The sequence below is a fragment of the Haemorhous mexicanus genome, chromosome 13, assembly GCF_027477595.1.
Source record: "Haemorhous mexicanus isolate bHaeMex1 chromosome 13, bHaeMex1.pri, whole genome shotgun sequence".
Lineage (NCBI taxonomy): Eukaryota > Metazoa > Chordata > Aves > Passeriformes > Fringillidae > Haemorhous > Haemorhous mexicanus.
In genome coordinates, this window is record NC_082353.1 from 13,788,835 (window position 1) to 13,810,253 (window position 21,419).

At 39.5% G+C, this 21,419-nt stretch overlaps 1 protein-coding gene across 1 annotated transcript; it reads left to right on the plus strand.

Annotated features, from left to right (window-relative positions):
• Positions 1-435: 435 nt before the first annotated feature.
• Positions 436-21,310, plus strand: TMC3 (transmembrane channel like 3). Its single transcript, XM_059857963.1, has 22 exons — positions 436-584; positions 1,891-2,034; positions 3,295-3,370; positions 5,911-5,992; positions 6,388-6,494; positions 7,853-7,951; positions 8,048-8,190; positions 9,648-9,795; positions 11,042-11,085; positions 11,224-11,371; positions 12,125-12,234; positions 12,386-12,464; positions 12,999-13,226; positions 14,757-14,885; positions 15,556-15,623; positions 15,881-16,009; positions 16,837-16,947; positions 17,339-17,464; positions 18,201-18,279; positions 18,477-18,519; positions 19,122-19,419; positions 20,149-21,310. The coding sequence occupies exons 1-22, from the start codon at positions 475-477 to the stop codon at positions 20,987-20,989; spliced, it is 3,342 nt and encodes a 1,113-aa protein (XP_059713946.1). The 5' UTR covers positions 436-474; the 3' UTR covers positions 20,990-21,310.
• The last annotated feature ends 109 nt before the right edge of the window (positions 21,311-21,419 follow it).

Here is a 21,419-nt window from a genome sequence, read left to right on the forward strand (position 1 = left end):
GAGAATAACATTGCATGTTTCTCTGTTTCTGAAGGCCAAAACACCATCTTGCTTTTCCTGAGCAAGAACCTTGTGTCAAGCACAGGAAGCAGAAACATCAACAGCACCTACAGAGTGTTTGTTGTAACACCACCCAGAGCTGGCCGGTGTGGTGGGCTGGGGGGCACTCACAGGGGTGTCCCCCATCCACAACAAGGCAAACTTGGCTGTGAATTGAGCTGGGCCTCCTTTGAACTCTGCTTCCCACCTTGATCTGGCCTTGGAGGGGCAGTGGTGGGGCTGCTGTGTGCTGTGGCTTTAAGGCTCTGCCAGGCATCAGCAGCTTCTCCAGGCTGGAGCACCAGGCAATGATCCTCAGCTCCACAGGGCTCGCAGCACTCGCTGCTCTCTGCTTAATAACATTTGGCTGCTGCTGAGACGCCTGCCCAGCGAGCTGCAGGCTGCCTCCAGCCCTGCAGAGTCCCACCTGGCACCATGGCAGCAGCTCCAGCCTCCCCTGCACTCAGAGCTGCCAAGTCCTGCAAGAAGCAGCGCACGGTGAAGCGGCAAACGGGCATCTACACCTACCAGGAGCCTCCCCACAGGTAAGGGATCCACCCTCTCCTCAAGGGACAGTCTGCTTTGTCTAGCACAGCAGTGGGAGCTTGTCTTTTCACTTCCATGCAGACAGAGTGTGTGTCAGACTGGGGAAGGTAGTCTGGTTTGAGTAACAGTGTGGTAGTATGGAAATGAGCATGAGAAAAATCCTTCTCTGTATTTTAAGATGTGTTTCAAACCTCTTTGGTTTCGGTGGGGTTTTTTTGGTCAAAGTCACATTTCATACTGAAACATAAACACAGTAAGTAAAGCAAAGTAACTCCAAAGAGTTCAGGGTATAGCATGGTAAGAAGTGTGTTATTCTTTTCCTGTGAAATTATAAATTTCCCTTGAATGTCCCCTGTGACTGAAGGGACAGGACTGCAGACTAATGGATTAGTGGTCTGATGAAGTATGTCCCCCAAATATTATTCCATGGCATGGTTTAGGTTATGATTTATTTCTAAGTGATTAAAAGGCTGCCTTTTCAGCAAAATTGCAGGGATCTTTCCCAGCAGGTACACAGCCATACAACTGGGAAAGTTCCTGGCTGGTGGTTGCTGCAGTACTTCAGATCCCTTCATGTCATTCAGGGAGAGACAGTCACCACAGGCTTTTAGACCTAAGGCTCTGTAAGAATGAATATTGCTGCTGTTTCATAGACCAACAGGGAATTGCAAGAGCTGTAGCTTAGCAAATGTGGTGACAGCATCAGAAAAGATGATTTAATAACCATCCACAGAAATCTGCATCAAAGCACAGCAATCTTTTCACAGGGACAAGTAATTCTTGGTGTGTGGGGTCCCACACCCCTGTGCCCCTCAGCAGGGAATAGGATTAAATGTTGACCATGACTCAATCACCTGCTCCCCTCATTCTAACAATAAAATATTTTATCATTACTGAAATAAAAATAATGGGTATGATTAATAAATGAATGTTATCTGCTCTTTCTGGAAATGTTTAGACAGCACTTTGTTCCAGAAAAATATACATAGAGTCTTGCTAGTGTGATGTACAAGCTGAATGGCTGGAAATGCTCAGAGAAGAAAGACTGGGATTCATGGTCAGGAGTGGGGATAATTTATGACTGACCAGCAAGTGGTGGGGAGGGAAAGAGGTATATCCTGGAGATGGAGAAATCATCCAAATTATTAATCACCTTTAAAACAACAAGGTCTTGTGAGTTCCCTCGCTCCCTGTTCTTACAAAGCTCTGAGAGGTTGGATCCTGTGCAAATCAGGGCTTTGCTGGGAATCCCACAGCAGTAACTTGTCTCCTCTTTGCTCTCGTGGGGTGTGTGCTGCCTGCCAGCAACTCAGAAGACGATGCTGGTGAAGAGAAGGCTGAGAGCCATGACCCAGAGCAGATCTTTCAGAACATCCAGTACCAGAAGGAGATTATGTCCAACATCCGCTGCCGGCCGTGGCCCATGAGGCAGAAGCTGAGGGCGCTCAGGTAAAGGTGCCTGTGCAGAGCTTTTCAGGCTCACTGACTGTCACAGCACTGCCAGCCTCGGGCTGAGCACAGGGATGATTTAGAGCAGCTAGGAAAGGCTTCCATGAGGATGCTCTGGGAGGATCTGAGGGCTGGCTGAACGCAGCAGCCTCTGGGTGGGCAGTCTGTAAGTGAAGGTGTCTCTGGTGCATGCCTGTGGCTCCCTTTAGAAAGTCACAGCAGAAAAGGGAGCAAGAAATCATGCTTTGGCTATTAACTACTAAAAGAGACTGTCATTGGTCTCAAGGAAGGCTGTTGGTAATGCTCCATGAGGTGTTTTTAAGTTAAATGGTTTCACTGTGACCCAAAGAGGAAAACCAGCCTGCCTTTTTAAGGTAATTACATGGTATGAGAACAGAAGCTGGTCATAGCTTCAGGCAACATATTGTACATGCAGTAAATACTGGACACTTGTTTAAAAAGTATGGCCAGTGTAGTAAGAACATGTTTCACAGTTTAGGATTTCAATTATTATAATTCCAGATTTCCAATGAAAGAGCATGTGACTAACTCTTCAGACCACCTGTCTGAACTGAGTCAGGTCTTTCACCTCATGATCAGTGTGATGCTTGGGGTTTTTTTGCCCTTTTGATCTGGCATTTTCCCTCCAAACCCTGTAAGGTGCTCAGATGGCAGTGCAGCCATGAGGAATCCCTACCCTACCAAGAGCCCTTGTGTTATCTGGGAAGCAAAGACATGTTTTTCTCCCTTAGGCAGAGTCTGTGACTTCCTGCTTTCCTGCTCCTTTTGATCAGATCTTGGTGGTCCCCATCCACCTTCTGCTGAGGTCAAAGCCTGTGTATGACCAGATGAACATGGACCTCTTTGCATCTCACAAGACCATACCTGCAGAAGAGGTGTCAGTATCCACAGGAGATTGCCAGGCTGTAAAGGGGATCTTGCCATTTTAATCATTTGGTTTCTACCATTTTAAAAGAAAGACTTTGAAACAGAAGGACAGAGAAATAAATTAGAGGAACAGAAAACTCTCCCTGCAGTCAAACTCTTGAAGGCTGAGTTCCCTCAGACAAAAGTCTGAGTGGTTTTAAAGTATCAGTAAAAAGCTCAATAGTCAGAGAGAAAAAGCATTGCCTGGGTTAGGGGCTGACAGTGGGACAGCCCCTGGCTGTATTTCAGAGCATCTGAGCCCTTTGGCAGATGCTGCTTGTGCAGAATGAGCGATGTGAGCCGAGCAGAGACTGACCTCCCCCTCTCACACAGGCAGGCCAAGGAGATCGTGCTGAAGTACGAGGGGAGGCTCACCAGAACGAGGGGTTACCAGGCTGCTGGGGCAGAGGTATGGCTGCTTGGTCTCAAATCTCTGAATTTTCTGTTTCCTACCAATATCCATTTGCAGTTCTGACTCAGAGAAGTGTGTGCTTGCTCTGGACTCCTGATACTTCAGCTCAGGACTGTAGAGAGAGAAAAAAGTAGTTAAAAGCTTCTTTTTTTTTTTTTAATATTTTTCCCCCTTGTAATTTTAGTAATCACAGTTTTGGAGATTAATTTCTTGTCTTGAGGGATGAATATCCTTCTGTTAATGCAGTATAAGCTTTCTTTTCAGACAGCCTACAAATATTGATGCCTGTAAGAGGGAGAGATGTGAAAGGGATAACAACAAACATCATGCAATATCCTCTGAAGAGCTATTTCAACAAACTGGGGCCACAGTTCAATAGCTTAGTATGAAAAATGTGTCTAGCTTTTAGTTTGGAAGACAATCTTACAATAGCTTATGTTAAATACATTATTAAAGAAGAGGTTTTGCTTGCATTATACTCAAAGAATTTGAATCAAATCGTTGCAAATCTATTTACACCACTGAAAATAGACACTGGCCTGAGTTTCTGGAAATTTATAATATACAGGAAATTGTATTTAATAAGTAACCAAGAGACGACTTCTTTGGTCATCTAAGCAGTCAAGAATATTTTTGTCTTCATAACAAGCAGACTTTTAATTACTAATCTATCTTAATTCAAAAAGGCAGGGTTAGGCCAATAGAACACCATGCATTTTATTCCTGTGAACCAGTGAAGAGCTGCACATGTATCTGCTGCTCTGAGATGCTGGCCCCAGAAATCCTTTCCAATGTAGAAAGAGTAAGTTTTCCTTGTTCTGCCTTTGCATGTGTGGCAGATGCAGTGAAGTAAAAATGCAGTTAAAATAAACACTATTTTTTGCCTTTGATATGAGTGGCACTTGAACTTCAGCTAGAAAGAGAAGTGCTAAATCAGATTATCAGTAAATCAGAGACTGGGCTCGGTGCTTGCTCATATAATTCTTCCTATACAAACCCAAAAGCTTTTATCTTAGAGTTCACAGTGAATAAAAGTTTGTGTCTAATCTAATTGCCTCTGTTGTATTTGAAGACATTCAGCACAGGGATGTAATTCAGCAGTTAATCAGTACCACTTATTATGTGTAGGGGATCTGTATTCTTTTATCCTAGCACAAATTAGGGGTATAGCCTTTACATTAGGGCTAAATTCAGCAACAGCAACAGAATGAGCTGCCTTTTTTGGTGTGGGGGTTTTTTTGTTGGGTTTTTTTTTTTTTAATTGGAAGAGATTTTTTTTCCCCACATATTTTCCTAGAAAATAGCACGGTGACCAAGGAGACAAAAATTAAGCACAGCAAAACAAGCACTACATCATGAAAATTAAGAATTCAGTGGTTGAATACATGCTAAGAACAAAATGCAGCTATTAGGTGTATATGTATTTACATAAGCTTTTCAAATTTGCAAAATATATTGTGCTCATGATGGGTCAGTCCACTCATGGTATTATTCATGAAAATTGAAGTTAAAATACGTTTCTACTATCTTGACACTGAAAGCCATTTTCTTTGTGTAATTCAATTATTTTACACTTTCTTGGTAGCTGGTTTTGGGTTTTTTTTCCCCCAGTTAAAGCCAGATGCCATACTCTGGGTTCTAAGAGGGTAAATGATCCATTCAACTACATAGTAGGGAGGAAAAGAGATGATGGCTATCAAATGATAATTTTAGTAACTTTTGCTTCACTGTGGACATCTTGTTATTCTTTATAAATTTGTAGTGCAGCTGGAACAAGGTGCTTGAGTCCTTTCTCAGCTCTGTGAACCCTGTACTGAAAGTTGCAATCCCAGCAATTCCCATGCAGTTCCCAGCATGTAAATTTCTTTAATTAAAATACTTCCCATTCATGCAATTAAATGTCCATATCATCATAAACATTAATTAACTTTGGCCAAAGAGACTGATTACATTTTCAGTAATTAAAATTTTATTTATTCCTCTTTAATTTTAGGAGATCAAATTATATGAAAGAATATTGATACTGCTATTAAAAATGTCTTAAATATAGGTGGAATTTTAATATCTAGCTGTACTAAAAATATTATATAATGCCTGGAAATTTTTTTTTTTCCTATTGACACTGAGAAGTTGAAGCTTTAATTCAACAACTCAAATACTGCTCTCACTTTTGCACAGGTGGATTTTACTTTTCTCCCCCTCTGTATACAGTGTGTGCAGGAAGAGCATCTGACCATGCAAAAATGGAGTTTGAGTAAAGACTCTACAAAATATAACCACAGGATTTCTGCAGGTGTTGGCTGCACCTCATAGACCTGAGAATAAAGTAATTAAATTTGCTGCTGTTGAATAAAAAAGTGTATTTTTCCTCTAAGAGAATTTCCTTTGAGGCATTATGCTCCTAATAAGACCTTAGGCATCAATGTTTGTAACAATTCTCCTGATAAAAGATAAGACATGAGTAAAAATACTCAGCACTTCATTTTTAATTTTATTTTCATGTGAAGAAGTGTCATATTTCTCTGCTTTTTTCTCAGCTTTGGAAGAAGTTTCTTCGACTTGCATACAATTTTGTGGTAATTTTTATTCCTTGGGAAATGAGAATAAAGAAAATTGAGAGTAAGTATAAAGATTTCAAGGTATTAGTAAAACACTAGCTAAAATGCTGAGGTTTTGATGTATTTTTTAATGTACTGAATTAAATATTTGGGAGGGAGTTAAATGCCTATTTTCAGCAGTGATTTTTTTTTTTATTTAAAAATCTTGCTTTATCATCTTTTCCTGGTGCCTCAGAAACTGCACAGTTCTCACTGATGGTCTTAGTTGGAGGGTAACTTTTGGAAAAGTCAATTTTGTCCCTTTGGGATTCTGAAAATGAAAAAATTCTCTAGTTTGCTGAATGGGCTCCATAAGAGAGGTTTTTCTTTTTGGCCTGTTATTCAACCACTTCATGGATAAATGACACAAGCTTTTATAGACTGTGCAGGTCACATAATGGTTTTTTGTGGTTTAAGGTCATTTTGGGTCTGGAGTTGCCTCTTACTTCATCTTCTTGAGATGGCTGTTTGGAATCAATATTGTCCTTACCATAATGACAGGAGCATTTGTAGTCCTACCAGAGGTAAGAACACACTGTTAATATTTACAGAGAAGCACTTACTGTTGAACTTTCCTTTCTCAATGGAACAAACACCACGCTTTAAGTCATGCATCAGTTTGAAATGTACACTGCCAAATGAATTATTTAAAATAAATTCCCCCATTAAGAGGTTTTTCTCTGCCAAAGGATAACAGACTTTTTCTATTAGTGTTCAAGATTGTATTTTGTCAACATGATACTAAGGTTTTTAGAGAATATGTTTTTATCTGATTACTAAAATAAAGAACCCATTCTTAAAAGATGTAGTGGGTGTTGAGTACACTTAAGTCCTATTAAGTGTCATTTTCACTAACGAGAAGTTTAAATGACACTATGAAAAACAAAGCATCCCTCTCCAGACTCTGGATTATTGTCCATTAGAAAGCATTTCCTACAAGTTCTGAACAGCCACAATTTTGTTTAGCTCTTGCATACCAGTAAGGCAATTTGTTAACTTCGTTAAATTATCCATAAACATTATTTTGCCTCACCTACCCTGTGCTTTAATAGTGTTATCCCAAAACATAGGAATACCTGATTTTATTCTCATTGCACAAAATAAAACAAGTAAATATCCCTCAAACAATAAAAAGTAAATTGGAAAAAAAAGGTATTCACGTTCATTTTTTAGTTTTTAAGGAAAAGTAAATTTAATGCTGAACTATCATCTTGAGATCAAACACTGCCCCATTTAATTTAAAAATGCTCACATTGAAAGCATGGCTTTTAAAGCTGGCACAGTGCTGACACAGTACTTGCTACCCTGTGGGCAGATCTTGATGGGTTCCACTGTGCAGCCCTGGCTCAGATGGGCTCGTGCAGCTCCTGAGACCTCCTCTCTTGTCCCCATCTCCTGAGACCTCCTCTCTTGTCCCCATCTCCTGAGACCTCCTGTCTTGTCCCCATCTCCTGAGACCTTCTCTCTTTTCCCCATCTCCTGAGACCTCTTCTCTCTTTCCCATCTCCTGAGACCTTCACTCTCTCTCTCTCTCTCTCTCTCTCTCTCTCTCTCTCTCTCTCTCTCTCCCATCTCCTGAGACCTCCTCTCTGTCTCTCTCTCTCTCTCTCTCCCATCTCCTGAGACCTCCTCTCTCTCTCTCTCTCTCCCATCTCCTGAGACCTTCTCTCTCTCTCCCATCTCCTGAGACCTCCTCTCTCTCTCTCTCTCTCTCTCTCTCTCTCTCTCTCTCTCTCTCTCTCTCTCTCTCTCTCTCTCTCTCTCTCTCTCTCTCCCCCATCTCCGGAGACCTCCTTTCTCTCTCTCTCCCATCTCCTGAGACCTTCTCTGTCTCTCTCTCTCTCTCCCTCCCATCTCCTGAGACCTCCTCTCTCTCCCGCAGCTCCTGGCCGGAGCCCCGTTTGGCAGCACGCTCAGCAAGACCATTCCCAAGGAGCACATTGCATCTGCTCAAGACCTGGACACCATCTGGTCCCTAGGGGCAAGACTCAAACCACTCCTTGTTATTTTGCTGTCTGTCACTGTTCTGTTGTAATTGTTGGTTACTGCTCTTACTAACCGGCTCTGGTCTCTGCAGGGCTACCTCCAGTACTCTGTTCTGTTCTATGGCTATTATGGCCGGGACAGGAAGATTGGGAAAGCTGGATACCGGCTGCCTCTTGCCTACTTCCTTGTTGGAATGGCTGTGTTTGCTTACAGCTTCATCATTCTTCTAAAAAAGTAAGACTGCTCATTTACTGCTGTTCATAAACCTGTGTGCTCAGGCAATCAGCAATGGTATTTACTCCACTTCCTCTGTATTTATTCTGTGTAGTTCTATTAACATGCTCACCTCTGCTAGTGGTGAGGAGGCAGAATGAGTTCAACTCTAGATTGCCCTTTATCTTGCTGTAATCCTCACCCTCTCTCCCATTTCCCAGCCTTTAAAAGAAGGGCAGCACAGATCATCTGTGTGCTTTGTCTTTGTGCAGTTTCAGGCCCAACACCCGTGGAAGTCCTTTCTCCTCTTTTCTATTATAAATATTGCTATGACAGAAGATTATATTTGAAGTGTAATGCTTTCAGCATTATAAATATTCCCCTCTATTGAAATATAAATATAAAAGTGCCATCCTAGGTGTAATATCATTTGCATTGCTTTAGTGGGTACGTGGCACCCCATTGGAATGTAAGCTTGATTTCTTTGCTGTGGAAGGGAAGGAGTAGCAGTTACTCAGCAGAGAGAGCAAGACTGCCCAAGCTGACCATAAATCCAGGGATGTGCAATGCTTGGAGAAAGAGCAAGGTCACTCTATCCTCTCCTGATTTGCTTTCTCTTCCCTTCTGGATACCTATTCATCTGGCACAGTGCAGTCCAGGGATGTTTTCAGTGCTGTCTGTAATAGCTCTCAGTTTTAAGGTCAAACCTTCCCTTTTCATTTATTTTTAATCTACCTACTTGTCTGTGCCAAGGGTCACTGGTATATTTGACACCAATCTACACATCTGCAACTTCTAGATAGAATCAGCTTTTCTTCTGACTTAGCTCAGTGATCCTTTGCTTAGCTGTGTACAGCTCTCCTTTAATGTTGTCCTTTCAGATGCCCTTTCTTTCATAAGCTATTAATCTTCATTTCATTTCCTAGGTTTTGCAATATTCTGCCACCTTGCTCACCTGACATGAGTAGGAGGGGTTTTCTTTCTTTTTCCCAAGATCTGTAAAATGACCCTGGGTTTCTGTTTGACAGTAATATATAATCTGAGGTCTAAAACAGTACAGCAAACAAACAGACCTTGTGCACAATCACTAGTTATGCCAAACTAGATTTAATTCCTGTAACAGTGATCTTAGGGATTATATATTTCAGCTGGATCCTTCCTAGAGGTTGTAAAACTGAAATAGGTGTAAGGCCACAGTAGTAAGATTTATTTGCTTTATTTCTCAGTTGTAAAGACTGTAAATGTTGAAATGCCCTTTCACAGTGAGTCATTGCTCTGTAAATGTAAAGTCAAGTTCATGAGCTGCACTTCACCCTGTTTTATGTTCTTCAGAAAGCTCTCAACAGTGTTACTAATTTCTGCAACCTTTGGTAGCTCTAAATGTGTAAACATCTGAAAACCATTAACCAAACCAGTGACTTCCTTCATTACCATCTTCACACACCAGAAGCAGTTAAATACCAGTTTTTTTTTTACAGAATGGCAAAGAACTCAAGAATGAGTTTAGCAAGTGCCTCTGATGAAAATTACACTTTCTGCTGGAGACTGTTCTGTGCTTGGGACTATTTGATAGGAAACCCTGAGGCTGCAGAGAGCAAAGCTGCTGCCATAGTCAACAGCATCAGGGTGAGCAACTGACCTTTGAATTATTTCAAGTTGATTTAATTGTTACACTGTAAGCCATGTACGTTTTTCAACTCATCCCCTTGCACTTCCTATTGGTTTTTTGTATTTATTTGCATATCTATTTGCCTAGGGGAGGGCTAATATCACATCTGTGTGGTATTACAGGCACATCATATTTGCTGACATCCAAGCAAGGCCATTGTGTCCTTCCTTGGGAGAGTTTTCTTTAATGTGCCTGTATGTGTGACAAGAAGTTAGATAGCTAGAAACAAATCTGCTAGTGATGAAATTTCACTGAGTGTTGGAATCAAATTGATTTGGCAGGAAAATAAACAAATTTATAAAATATATAACTGTTTTTATGCTAGGGAAGAGTTTTATGCCTCAGGGAATCCATGTACAATAGCTCATATTTCACAAGATGCTTTTTTTAAATGATAATAAGTTTTATATCTCTCTCTTTGGTTTATAACTTTCTGCACACAATTTATTGTTCTTTCTTCTTTATTTTATCAGCTATTAATCTGGCTACCCAGGGAAGTGGTCATGGCATCAAGCCTATTGGAGTCCAAGGAGCATCTGGATGATGCTTTTAGTGAAATGGTTTAGTTTTAAGTATTCCTCTGAGTATCAGGAAGTTGGACCCAATGGTCTTTATGGGTCCTTTCCAATGTGACATATTCTATGATTCTATGGTTTATTTCATCTCTCCATAACAAATGGAGGGACATATTACAGGTCTCTCAGTATTAGAAAACTGTTAAAAATATAGATGTTTTGCATCTAGAATTTAAGAGCATATGTGGTTTTATCAAAAGTAACTTATTTCCCAAATTTGGTGTATTCTCATTCTCACTGAACAAAAATTACTCATAAGCTATGATATTTAGTTATTTCAATGAATGAGGATAGCCTTTGACAGTACTGTATTATATTAGTGACCCCCAGATTTTAAAGGGACATTCTGCCAAAAAATCTGGAAGAGTAACCTTCTTTTTGTATCTCCTTGAACATGCACGGCTGAAAATGCACGAGTGTCTGATTACTGTGTATTTGTTCTCAGAAATCTCCACCAGTTTTTAATATCACATATCAGTGTTACAAATCAATAAGGACAGTGGTATTTATCTGCTTGCACCTCCAGGATGGGATGGTTTTTTTATTAGTATGCCTTAATTTCTGTGAAAGATATGTGCATTATTTTCACTGAACATTATTAAAATGGTAATGCTGTGTTTCTTTCAAGGAAGCTATATTGGAAGAGCAGGAAAAGAAGAAAAGCAAAAACTTGTATGTATATGAGATAAGAGATACTTTTCAAAGCACTGTTTCGATGCAGATATCAGTGCTAATCTGCCTGTCTTGTACTTCCAAACCCTGTTAGAAATTACCCAGGTGTCATAAGACTGTATAATTTTTTTTTCCTAGGGCAGTGACCATAAGCTTAAGAATTATTGCAAACATCCTCGTGCTTCTGTCCCTTGCTGGAAGTATTTACATCATCTACTTTGTCGTGGATCGATCCCAAAGGTTGGAGCGCACCAAAAAGGAATTGACTCTTTGGGAAAAAAATGAGGTACACTGTCTTTATGCCACCTCTGTGTTAGAAGCAGGATTGCTGTCTGGGGGCTTTCTGTAGCAATAGCATGCACAGAGCTGTAAAAAGCAAGAGATGAGCCAGGAGAAATGAGGAATTAGTGGGCAGAGTGGATCTGCCTTGGTGCACTTGCTCCCTCAGCTCTTCAGCCAGGTGTTAGTGCAGCTGAGCTGGGCAGAGTGGGGCAGGTGCTCCTTCCACAGACACTGCAGTTCTAGCAGGTCCCTATTTGTGAGCACAAAGCTTAATCTCTCCTGTCACTTAGAAATCTACCTTTACACCCCGGACAGAGCTGACCAAACATTGGGCTGATGGACTAGAAAGGAATTGACTTTGATAACTGTAACTGATTCAGTATCAGGGGATACTGAAAGTTCTGTGACTGTTTCCATTCAGAGGAATGAGCAAGAGTAGGAAGTGAATAGGCATAAAGAAGCCACTCACCCATTCCAGAGGAAGATGCTAGCACCATATTTCCTACATGTTAACTTTTAATTTCAATTAATAAAGTAGAACTTTGAAGCTACAATATCTGGAATAAGGATTCCTGTGTGGTATTCCAAAGCTATACTTTTTGATCATAACTACTGTTATTACTAATATCAATAATTAGTTTTTAAAGCATCTCCTCCAAGAAAAGCAATCACCAAAGCATGTGCCTCAGCAGTATTTCCATCAGGCCAAGATTCCACAGAAGACCATCATTAAACACTGCACGTTTCTGTTCCACAGGTCAGTGTAGTTGTGTCACTGATCACAATGATTGCACCCTCTGCCTTTGAACTTGTGGCAGCTCTGGAGATGTACCATCCAAGGACCACTCTTCGCTTCCAGCTTGCCAGGTATGGGCGTTATTCAGTGTTAAAAAATGTGGAGATAAAAGGAGGAAAGGAGAGGTGTGTTCTGGTTCATGTTTTAGTACAGCCAAAGCAGAGAACATCTGAGCAGTCAATGGTTACCAGTGCTGGTAATCCTATTTTATTCTCTTGTCAGGGTTCTGGTCCTATACCTGGGAAACCTCTACAGTTTAATCATTGCCCTCCTAGATAAAGTGGACAGTATGAGTGTCACTGTAAGTTTAACTTGATGTTTTCTGATGTGTAAAGCTAGTAGACTTCACAGACAGAATTCTGTTTATTGTGAAGTATATGAAGTTAGATGAAAATTTGTTTGAAATTTATTAAAATATTATGGGCTGATAGGATTGCAAAGTTAAGTCTAGACAGTAATGTTTATTTACAACTACTTATAAATTATTTTAATTAAATTAAATTAATTCAATTATTAATTTTTTACAAATAACTGGATCCATTTGACAGCTGACGTTATGAGATAAATAGATTTCTGTGCATTGCTGAACTATTAAAAAAAAAAAAACAACCTGAATGAAGGTCAAATATTTCCACCTACCTAAATTAGCTATAAGTCCTGCCCTTTGGTGCTCCATCTGATTCTGTCCATTGACAGCTGTTTAACAGTTGACTAACTGCTGCTTGGAAATTTATGAAAAAATGTCTCTGTGTGTGTGTGTGTATGCTGTAGAAGGAGCAGACATGTGCACCTTTGTACAGTTAAAAAGTAGATTTTGGGACATTTATTATTTCAGGACTCTGATGTGAACAACAATGCAAGAAATTCTACCACCTCCTTAGCAACCAACACTCTTTCTAAGGATGACAATTTAACCATTCCTAATGTACAAATTCAGAGAAATGGCTTTGTCATGTCAGAAGAGCATCGCACCCAAGGCCTGACAGACTCACTGGTTAACCAAACAATTTCCTTTAACACCCAGAACCCACAGGATCAGTGCTGGGAGACATATGTTGGTCAAGTATGTAATTGCTTTATTGTCATCAACTTACTCCACTTAATTCACATTTGACAAAAAATTAAAATCATGTTGTGCTGTGTTTAATCTTAGAACTTTTATTTGTATAAATTCCAGGATTTAGGTAAGGATGATGTAGGAACAGTAAAGACTGTGCAAAGTGCTATGGCCACAGATACAAGCTTCAGGTTTCGTTCAGTACCTGCAGTATTTTTAGTGCTGTTCAAATGCTCTTTTGCCAGGTTTGGTCTCTGTCTTCAGCTCTGCACAGGCAGATCCATACAGATCTGTAATATGGAACCTATTTTAGCAGGGTATATCCTTCTAAGCCCTACAGAGAAACAAGACCATACAGATATATAAGCAGCAACATGCACTCTGCAGATTCAGATTGCTGCCTCAAGAGATGGTGATGCAGACCTGAAACAAGCACGAGATTGTGCTCTTGGTCATTTGTACAGTATCAGAAGTCTCTGCCTCAACAAATCTCTAAACAATCAAGTGCTCTTCACTTTTTCAGAGGGAGAGAGAACAACAACAAATGGTTTCAAAATCCCATGTCTGTCGGAATGGGGACAGTTGGATAGCAGTGCCATGTTCCCACATTTGGGGTGCAGATTTAATATGACACCTCTTGCTTCCCTGGTGTGAAGGGTATATTGCTTGTGACTTCTAGGGGCATTAATACATTCAGAGAGAAAATTTAACCACAAAAATGCAGATGTCACTCATCTCTTTGAGACTGTGGTCTCTGACAGTGTCACAGTCATGTCCAGGCCACTGGATTAAGGACCATGTTAATGTGTTCCTGATTTTCTGAGCTTCTTATTCCAGAATAAGGAATATTAAAAGTTTTGTTTGAAGATCAGGAGGAAAAGACCCCTCTGAGGTTTATTAGCCCGGTTTCTGTTCTTGTATATCCTTTCTGCACAATCTCAAAGAAAACAGAGTGTTTGAATGTTTGCTTTTTTCCCCAGAATAGCCTAGAGATGTATAGAACTGAATTTTTCCTATTTTAATTGTAGATTTTTAAAGCTCAATTAAATATAGGACAAACATATTCTTTTGTAAATACAAAACAACTATTTTTTATGGTTTGATGATCCTATCCTATTGGGTTGTGGGTTTGTCTGAATAATACAATTTTCTCATTGTGAGACACTTTGCAAATAGGTATCACAAGAGTCAGCTTAATAAAAGAATGGGTGCAATAGAAAAAAAAACATTTCAGTTTAGATACATTTTTAGAACATTAAAAAGAAAGTTTGATACCATCATGACCAGAATTTTACTGCTGCAAGCAATAGAAGGCACCCTAGAATCTTGATTATATTTATTCTCTTTAACAGAACAAAGATAAGTATGGGAAAAGTCAAACAAGAAAATTTTAAAAGGAAATCATTAATATACTCAATTCATATTTTATCAGAATACTGAGCTTGAGCCAAAAATACAATTACAAATGCAAAAGAACCATATGCAGTCCATTTGCTTTCAGAATGACTCAGTATGTGTGAACAATGTGTATTTCAGGAGATGCTCAAGCTTTCAATTATCGACATGATTTTCACAGTCGCAAGCATCCTGCTAATTGATTTTTTCCGTGGACTGTGTGTCCGGTATCTGAGTGATTGCTGGTGCTGGGATCTAGAAAGCAAGTTTGTAAGTGCAATCCTTATTTTATCAAGCTAAGATGTGGAAGATTGGTTAGCTCCTTGCCTCAGTACTAAATGTCCTTAAAGTCTTTCCACAGATGAGTAATTTCTCGGTAGCACGCATCTAGAAAGGCACAGCTCACGCTGAGTTTAAATTGAAGGGTACAGGATAAACATTGAGATTTATGTTTTTCTCAAGCCTATTCACATAGCTCCGATGCAAAAATTTTTGGTTTTCACAAAATAATATCATAGAGCAGTTCCCACAGTCTAAGGTGACACAGAGGGCACGTAGTTGTTGCCCACATCCTCTTTTCTGCAGCTGTAACATCTTTACTTAATGCAGACAGTGGTCCAAAAAACAGTAACCATCACCACACAGCCCTCTAAGAAAATTACAGTGGGTAATACTTGGTTAGCAAGAAGCTGTTGGCATGAAAGGCTGTGGACTGTTTGTCCTTAATGATGTGAAGTAAACTAGAGAGGAATAAATTCGTTTAATCCCTGGCTGCAGAGAAGGTTTTGCTGTGTTCCCAATGCCTGCCAGCAGTAGGTGTTTGATCTGGATGTTTCAGGCCATGTACTGTCTGCAAACTGATTCAGTCAAATGTGCTGAATAAATGGCCTGAAAACAAGACTAAAACAAATGTATTCACCTTACACTGTGTTTCTTGTAGCCAGAATATGGAGAATTCAAAATTGCAGAGAATGTATTGCATTTGGTCTACAACCAAGGAATGATCTGGTATGTAGTCCTAATGTGTTTTTTCTTGTCCTTTGCTGGCTGATTGCTAAGTCAATTGGATTATTTAAATGAACCTATTTAAGTAGGATATTGATATTGACAGGGTAGTCTTCTATATTAAGAGATCATCTGTTAATATTGAGCTATCAATCTGTTCACCTGGTGCGGGATTTGGGTTTTTTTTAGTCTATTTTATTACTATCCAAATGGCTTCTGGCAACACTGAGCACTGCCATGATATGATATGATTTTTCCAGGATGGGAGCTTTCTTTTCACCTTGCTTACCAGCATTCAATGTACTCAAGTTGATTGGACTCATGTACCTGAGGAGCTGGGCTGTGCTGACATGCAATGTACCACATCAGCAGGTTTTCAGAGCATCTCGGTGAGTCAAAATGAGAATGAAAGAGAAGGAAAAATCAAATGCAGGCAATGGAAATATCTTCCATCCATATGAAGAAAATTTCAGGAAATTTTAGCTCTAAAAGTTGACAATGAAATTTCACACTAACACTGATAGCAAAGATCTGAGGAAGAAAGACATAGTTACTGAGAAGCTGGAGAGTTTGCGAAGCATGGTAGTTGAAGATGTGCAAGAACTAAAAAAAATGTTCCTACATAGCTATTATGGCCTAACATAAATGCTTTATTTCCTTACAAATCTGACAGAGCACAATAACCTATATGCATTAACTGTTGCAAGTCCTATTTCTTGATGTTTCTCTCTTTAAAAAAAAGCTGTGCAATATCTGCTTTTGTCCATTGCATTGCACAACACATTTCCTCTTTTTTTCTTTTTCATCATGATGAATATTTTAATTGTTTTTTTTTAAATGGAAATAATTTTGGGCATCTTTAATTCTTAATAATCAGTCATTTGTAACATTTTCTTAAGATTAATTGACTTCTGATGTTGTTCTTTTTCTCCCCCAACACAACTGGGCAGTAAGAGCAGCTTTTGTCAAAGGGCGCAGTAACCAGTTCTCTGGCTGCAGCAGCAGTATCTGGAAAGCAGTGCAAATAGAATTTTGATCATTAGGAGTCTGTTTAAACCACCTCTGTTCAGACTCTCTAATTATAGCAGAATGATTTTAATCTTTCAGACATGTCGATCTTAAACTAGATAGGTAGATTCAGACTTGCACCTTTTATGTTGCCTCTGGTTTTCTCTCTGACCATGTATAATCTGAAACATGTTACACCTTCTTGCAGGTCCAATAATTTCTACTTGGCCATGTTGCTGTTTATGCTGTTCTTGTGCATGTTACCAACAATTTTTGCTATTGCCCGATATAAGCCATCCTTAAGCTGCGGCCCCTTCAGGTAAGGTATGATGGACAATGAAAATTGCAAAGATTTCATTTCCCCCTCTTACAATAAACTTATTATGTTTCACAATACACAAATTCCAGATGTAAACTCAAAACAAGTTGAGAGGACAATGCTTTTCTGCTACCAATACTTTATTGTTTATGGTTTAATAAGGTGAATAGGTCAAAGTTCTGAGCTGATTTGCTTTATATACATAATTTAGTTAGTTTCTATTTACATAATGTAATGTGCCACTGAGCAATCTCTCAAACATCACTGTCTTATGTCTGCATTCAAGCACCCTCCATGTTTGTTTATTGTTTAGTGCAACACTGCTAAAAAAAATATACTCAGGATTCCTTACAAATTAATTTTATTTTTTTTCCTCCCACACCTCCTATAGTGGTCAAGAAAAAATATATGATATTGTTTCAGAAACGATTCAAAATGATTTTCCCACATGGTTCAACACAGTGATTACTTACATCAGCAGTCCTGTGGTTGTCCTCCCTGCACTACTACTGTTATTGTAAGTACTTTGGTTTTTATAGGCAGGTTAAATTGATTGTATTAATACTGGCCTTATCTCTGGAGAGTCAAATGTAGATACTGAGGAACAAACATTGCACTGTTGTAGTTTCATTAAGCATAACTGAAACAACAATTCCAACACCTCACTGAATGTGTGGTATATGGACCAGACAGGAATGAAATATGTTAAAAAGACTTTCAAAAGGAATTTCTCCTTCTGGGATACTTTGTTAGAGCATGTTTACTGCATTATGTCAAGGCTTGCAGTGCTGATGGTTCCAGGAAGTTTAAGAACCTTCTTCCCTCTTAAGAGCTCCTCAGAAATAAATTTTCCATTTCTTCATTGTCATTAGTTCAGGTTCTGACAGTGAACAGGGCTCAGTCTGTCGTTTAAAGAAGCTACTCAGTCATCCAGATTTATGACAAGATAAATCAATTATAATGGTCTGCTCTTAAGTGTTAATTTAATATAACTTGCTGCAGACTCTCCAGTGGAAGGCTTTTCTTATTTGGGTTATAAATAATTGTTCACAGTTGGGAACAGGTGAAATTAGAACTGCTGTTAAATCATTTCTTTCATCTATGTTTGCTTATAAGAAAGCTTTAATCCATTATTACAATATAAGGAAATGCTACAGAGCAGCAGCTGAACTTGTACATAATTTCGACCTATAAACCCTCAAAAAGAAACTAAGAATGTCTGAAGTGACTCATATCACCCCTTTCACTCCTAGCATGCTAATCTACTACCTACAAAGTATTGCAAGATCATTAAAATTCACCAACAATCAACTGAGAATGAAGATACAAACAGTAAGTATGGTGAAAAGCACTTTTACATGTAATTTGAGGGGTCTTCAGTAAAGTATGAGCCTAATTAAATCTCTAAAGTCACTTCTAATCTTTCACAACGTAAAACAAATCCTGTATTTTTCATCCTTACAGAGCAGGGTATTTATTCTCTAATCCATAATAATTTACAAATTCTCATTCTTCTGAATGTATTTTAGGAAAGAACTGAAGATAAGAAAAAGGTGGTTCAGATGGCAGTAGGTAAGTAGGTAACCTTTAGAAATGCCACTATTAATAAAGCATTTGATTGTAAACCCATTTTGATTTCTCATACATATAGGGAAGTACAATTACATTTTTAAAACTGTATTTCCTGTAGAATCCTCATTTTAGATGGTTTCTGAGCTCAGTTTGACTTAATCTTGGCAAAACTGAAAGACATTGTGCATAGTTTAAACCTGAATTCACTGGGAATCTTTGGACAGGGAATTCTCCTGCTTTTATCACCAACAGGGAAGAACCTGGGATGCATCTTTGATAATTCAAATCATCTCAGACTTTGCATGCAACTCAGAGGCTGGTGGGCAGAAGAAAAACTGGATTGTTGCCCCTTTTGCAATCCTACAGTGCACCATTCAGTATTTTTCTGTCCCATATACTCCATCTGCTATGTACTGTAGTATGAAGATCTTCCCCTTTATCAACAAGTCTCCCAGCGTGACACCAGTTTCTATTTTCTGAACACAGGGGGTTCTATTGGCCTTGGATCCCTGACTGAAGGGGGAATTCAAGCCACTGAAATTGCACAACAGTTTCTAAATGTAGAGACCTGGAAAGTTCCTATAATAATTTCTGTTTTCTAGCCAGAATCCAAAATATGGATGCTAATGACAAAAGACCAGAGCAAGAAACTGATATCATCAGCCAGGAGTCTTCTGTTCGCTCCTCAACACCCCGGAAGAATGGCAGTGTCCTGAACTTTGAATCTCCCGTCAGCAAAGGCGCCAGAATACAAACCATTTCCCAGTCTGTGCCCCAAGCTGTGCCAACAACTGATGTTGTGAGACCTGCCAATGCAACTCCCACAGCTTCGACCTCTTTAACACCAGCTCCCTCTGTGTCAAGTGTACAGAAACCAAGAAATGATCGTATCACAAACAGGTAAAACTGCTTTGGTTTTGAAATGGTATTTATTCCAGCAGCCACCTCCATGCCATACCTGTTTATTTACAAAACAACTGTGCATTCAGACTGTCTGGAGCTGTAAGACAGCAGAAAAATTTTTCAAAAGCAGATTCATTCATGGGTACTACTGATATCGTTGGTGACACCACATCCTTAACTCTCCCTTAACAGAGATAGGATTATAAAATTTGAAATGATGTAGCTGATGGAGTGTACACACAGATCAAGCAAAGCTAAATACTAGACTTACCCTCAGGTACATAACTAAAATACTTTGTGCAGGATACCATCTCCATGAACAAAACAAATACAGAGTGAAGGAACTCTCTGCAAAATGTCTGTGCAGCTTTAGTTGCAAAACAACCAGTCTGGCATATCAGTAGATGGATGCTTTAAATTTTCTGCTGGGGTTTTTTTTCCAAGTGAATAAAGAATAATTCTCAGAACAATAAGAAAACAGAAAGGGAATATAACTTGAGAGGATGATTGTGTTATCTTTTCCTAGAGAAGAACAAATATATCTCCGAATTTCTAGGATATGTTTCTCAAAATGGTTCTAAAAATTTGCAACAGTGGAGATATGATGATCTCCACTTTTTCAAGCTAGTCTTTGACTTCCAGAGCAGTGAATTCTTTTATATGTTTCAATTCCATTGATGGATGTGTGTATATCAATATTTCCTCTCTTTTTCTTCCTTCCTAAAGATACCCAAGTGTTGTTCATAGGAGTGCAAGTGAGCTGTGCAAAACAAAGCCCTACACACCTGTGACTTTCAAAAAGCACACTGAAGATGTTCATTCTGACCCTCTCTTCAGAAAAGCCATTCGGCAGGTAAATTCGGATGCCCTTGGGGCAGGGGCTCCTGTATTTTTGGGATGCAGACCATATGCTACCAGGTATTTTCTGGTTAATGAAAATGAGTCCCGCAAAAAATCGCTCCGTTCTACCTCCCGACTCCAAAGGCATTTCAGAAAGGAGGAACCAGGAGACATTATTGAGTTGTATCCACGCCACGTCAGAAGATACGTGGTTCGGACGCCACACCAGATGTATTCCCCTCATCCCAGTGAAGATGAGGAGGATGAAGAAGAACTTGAGAAAGAATTCATTAACAGATCCCATCGCCCTCGCTCGCTGTCTGACCTTCGCCCAGCATCACGGTTTTACATTGGGGATCGTGCTGATGGCCACATTCTAATGAGCAAAGATCTAGCTAGAGTGCATTACACATCCTGGGATGATGGTTTTGAGCTGGACCTGGACAGGCCTCCATATGCTTACAAGAAAGTACACCTGAACTATCCTGAGCCACGTGTGAAACCAAAATCAAAGCAAAAACTGGAACAATCTCTAACAGAGTCTGATTCCATTTCCATTGAATCCAGCAGTGATCCGCAGAACAGCAGCAATGACCAGTACATCCAGGTCATTCATACCAAGGACAAGTATCCAAAAACTGGGGCAAAACTCACCAAAAAGAAATCTAAAAACAGTATTGATCTAAGTATGCCTGAGCCTAGTGAACTGGTGTGCTCAAATGTCTGAGAAAGTGCCCCAGCCTCGCTGTGTTTTGAGCCAGTGTATGTGCAGTTGTACTTTACTTGCTGTTGGAGGTCTGTCAGAGTAGCTGTGATGCAGTTTTTGTAAGAATCGTGTATGCAGCCACTCAAGCTGGGAGAAGTCTTGTGTGTTACTCTATATTGTCCCTTGCTTTAATATCACAACTGATATGTCGCAAATTTTAGAAAAGGTTATTCCAATTTATTCCCTACTGTTACGCTGTCAAAACCCAAAATCTCTGCTTACTGGAAAATCAAAAGCAATGTACTTGGGGCACTTCAATTAAAAAAATACAGAAACACATCAGATGAGGCTCTTTTTATCTGATGCAGCCAGAGCTGAAGATGATTCCTGAATAAATTTAGCTGGGAATCAGATTCCTGCAAATGGAGTTGCTACTTAAAGTACATCTTAT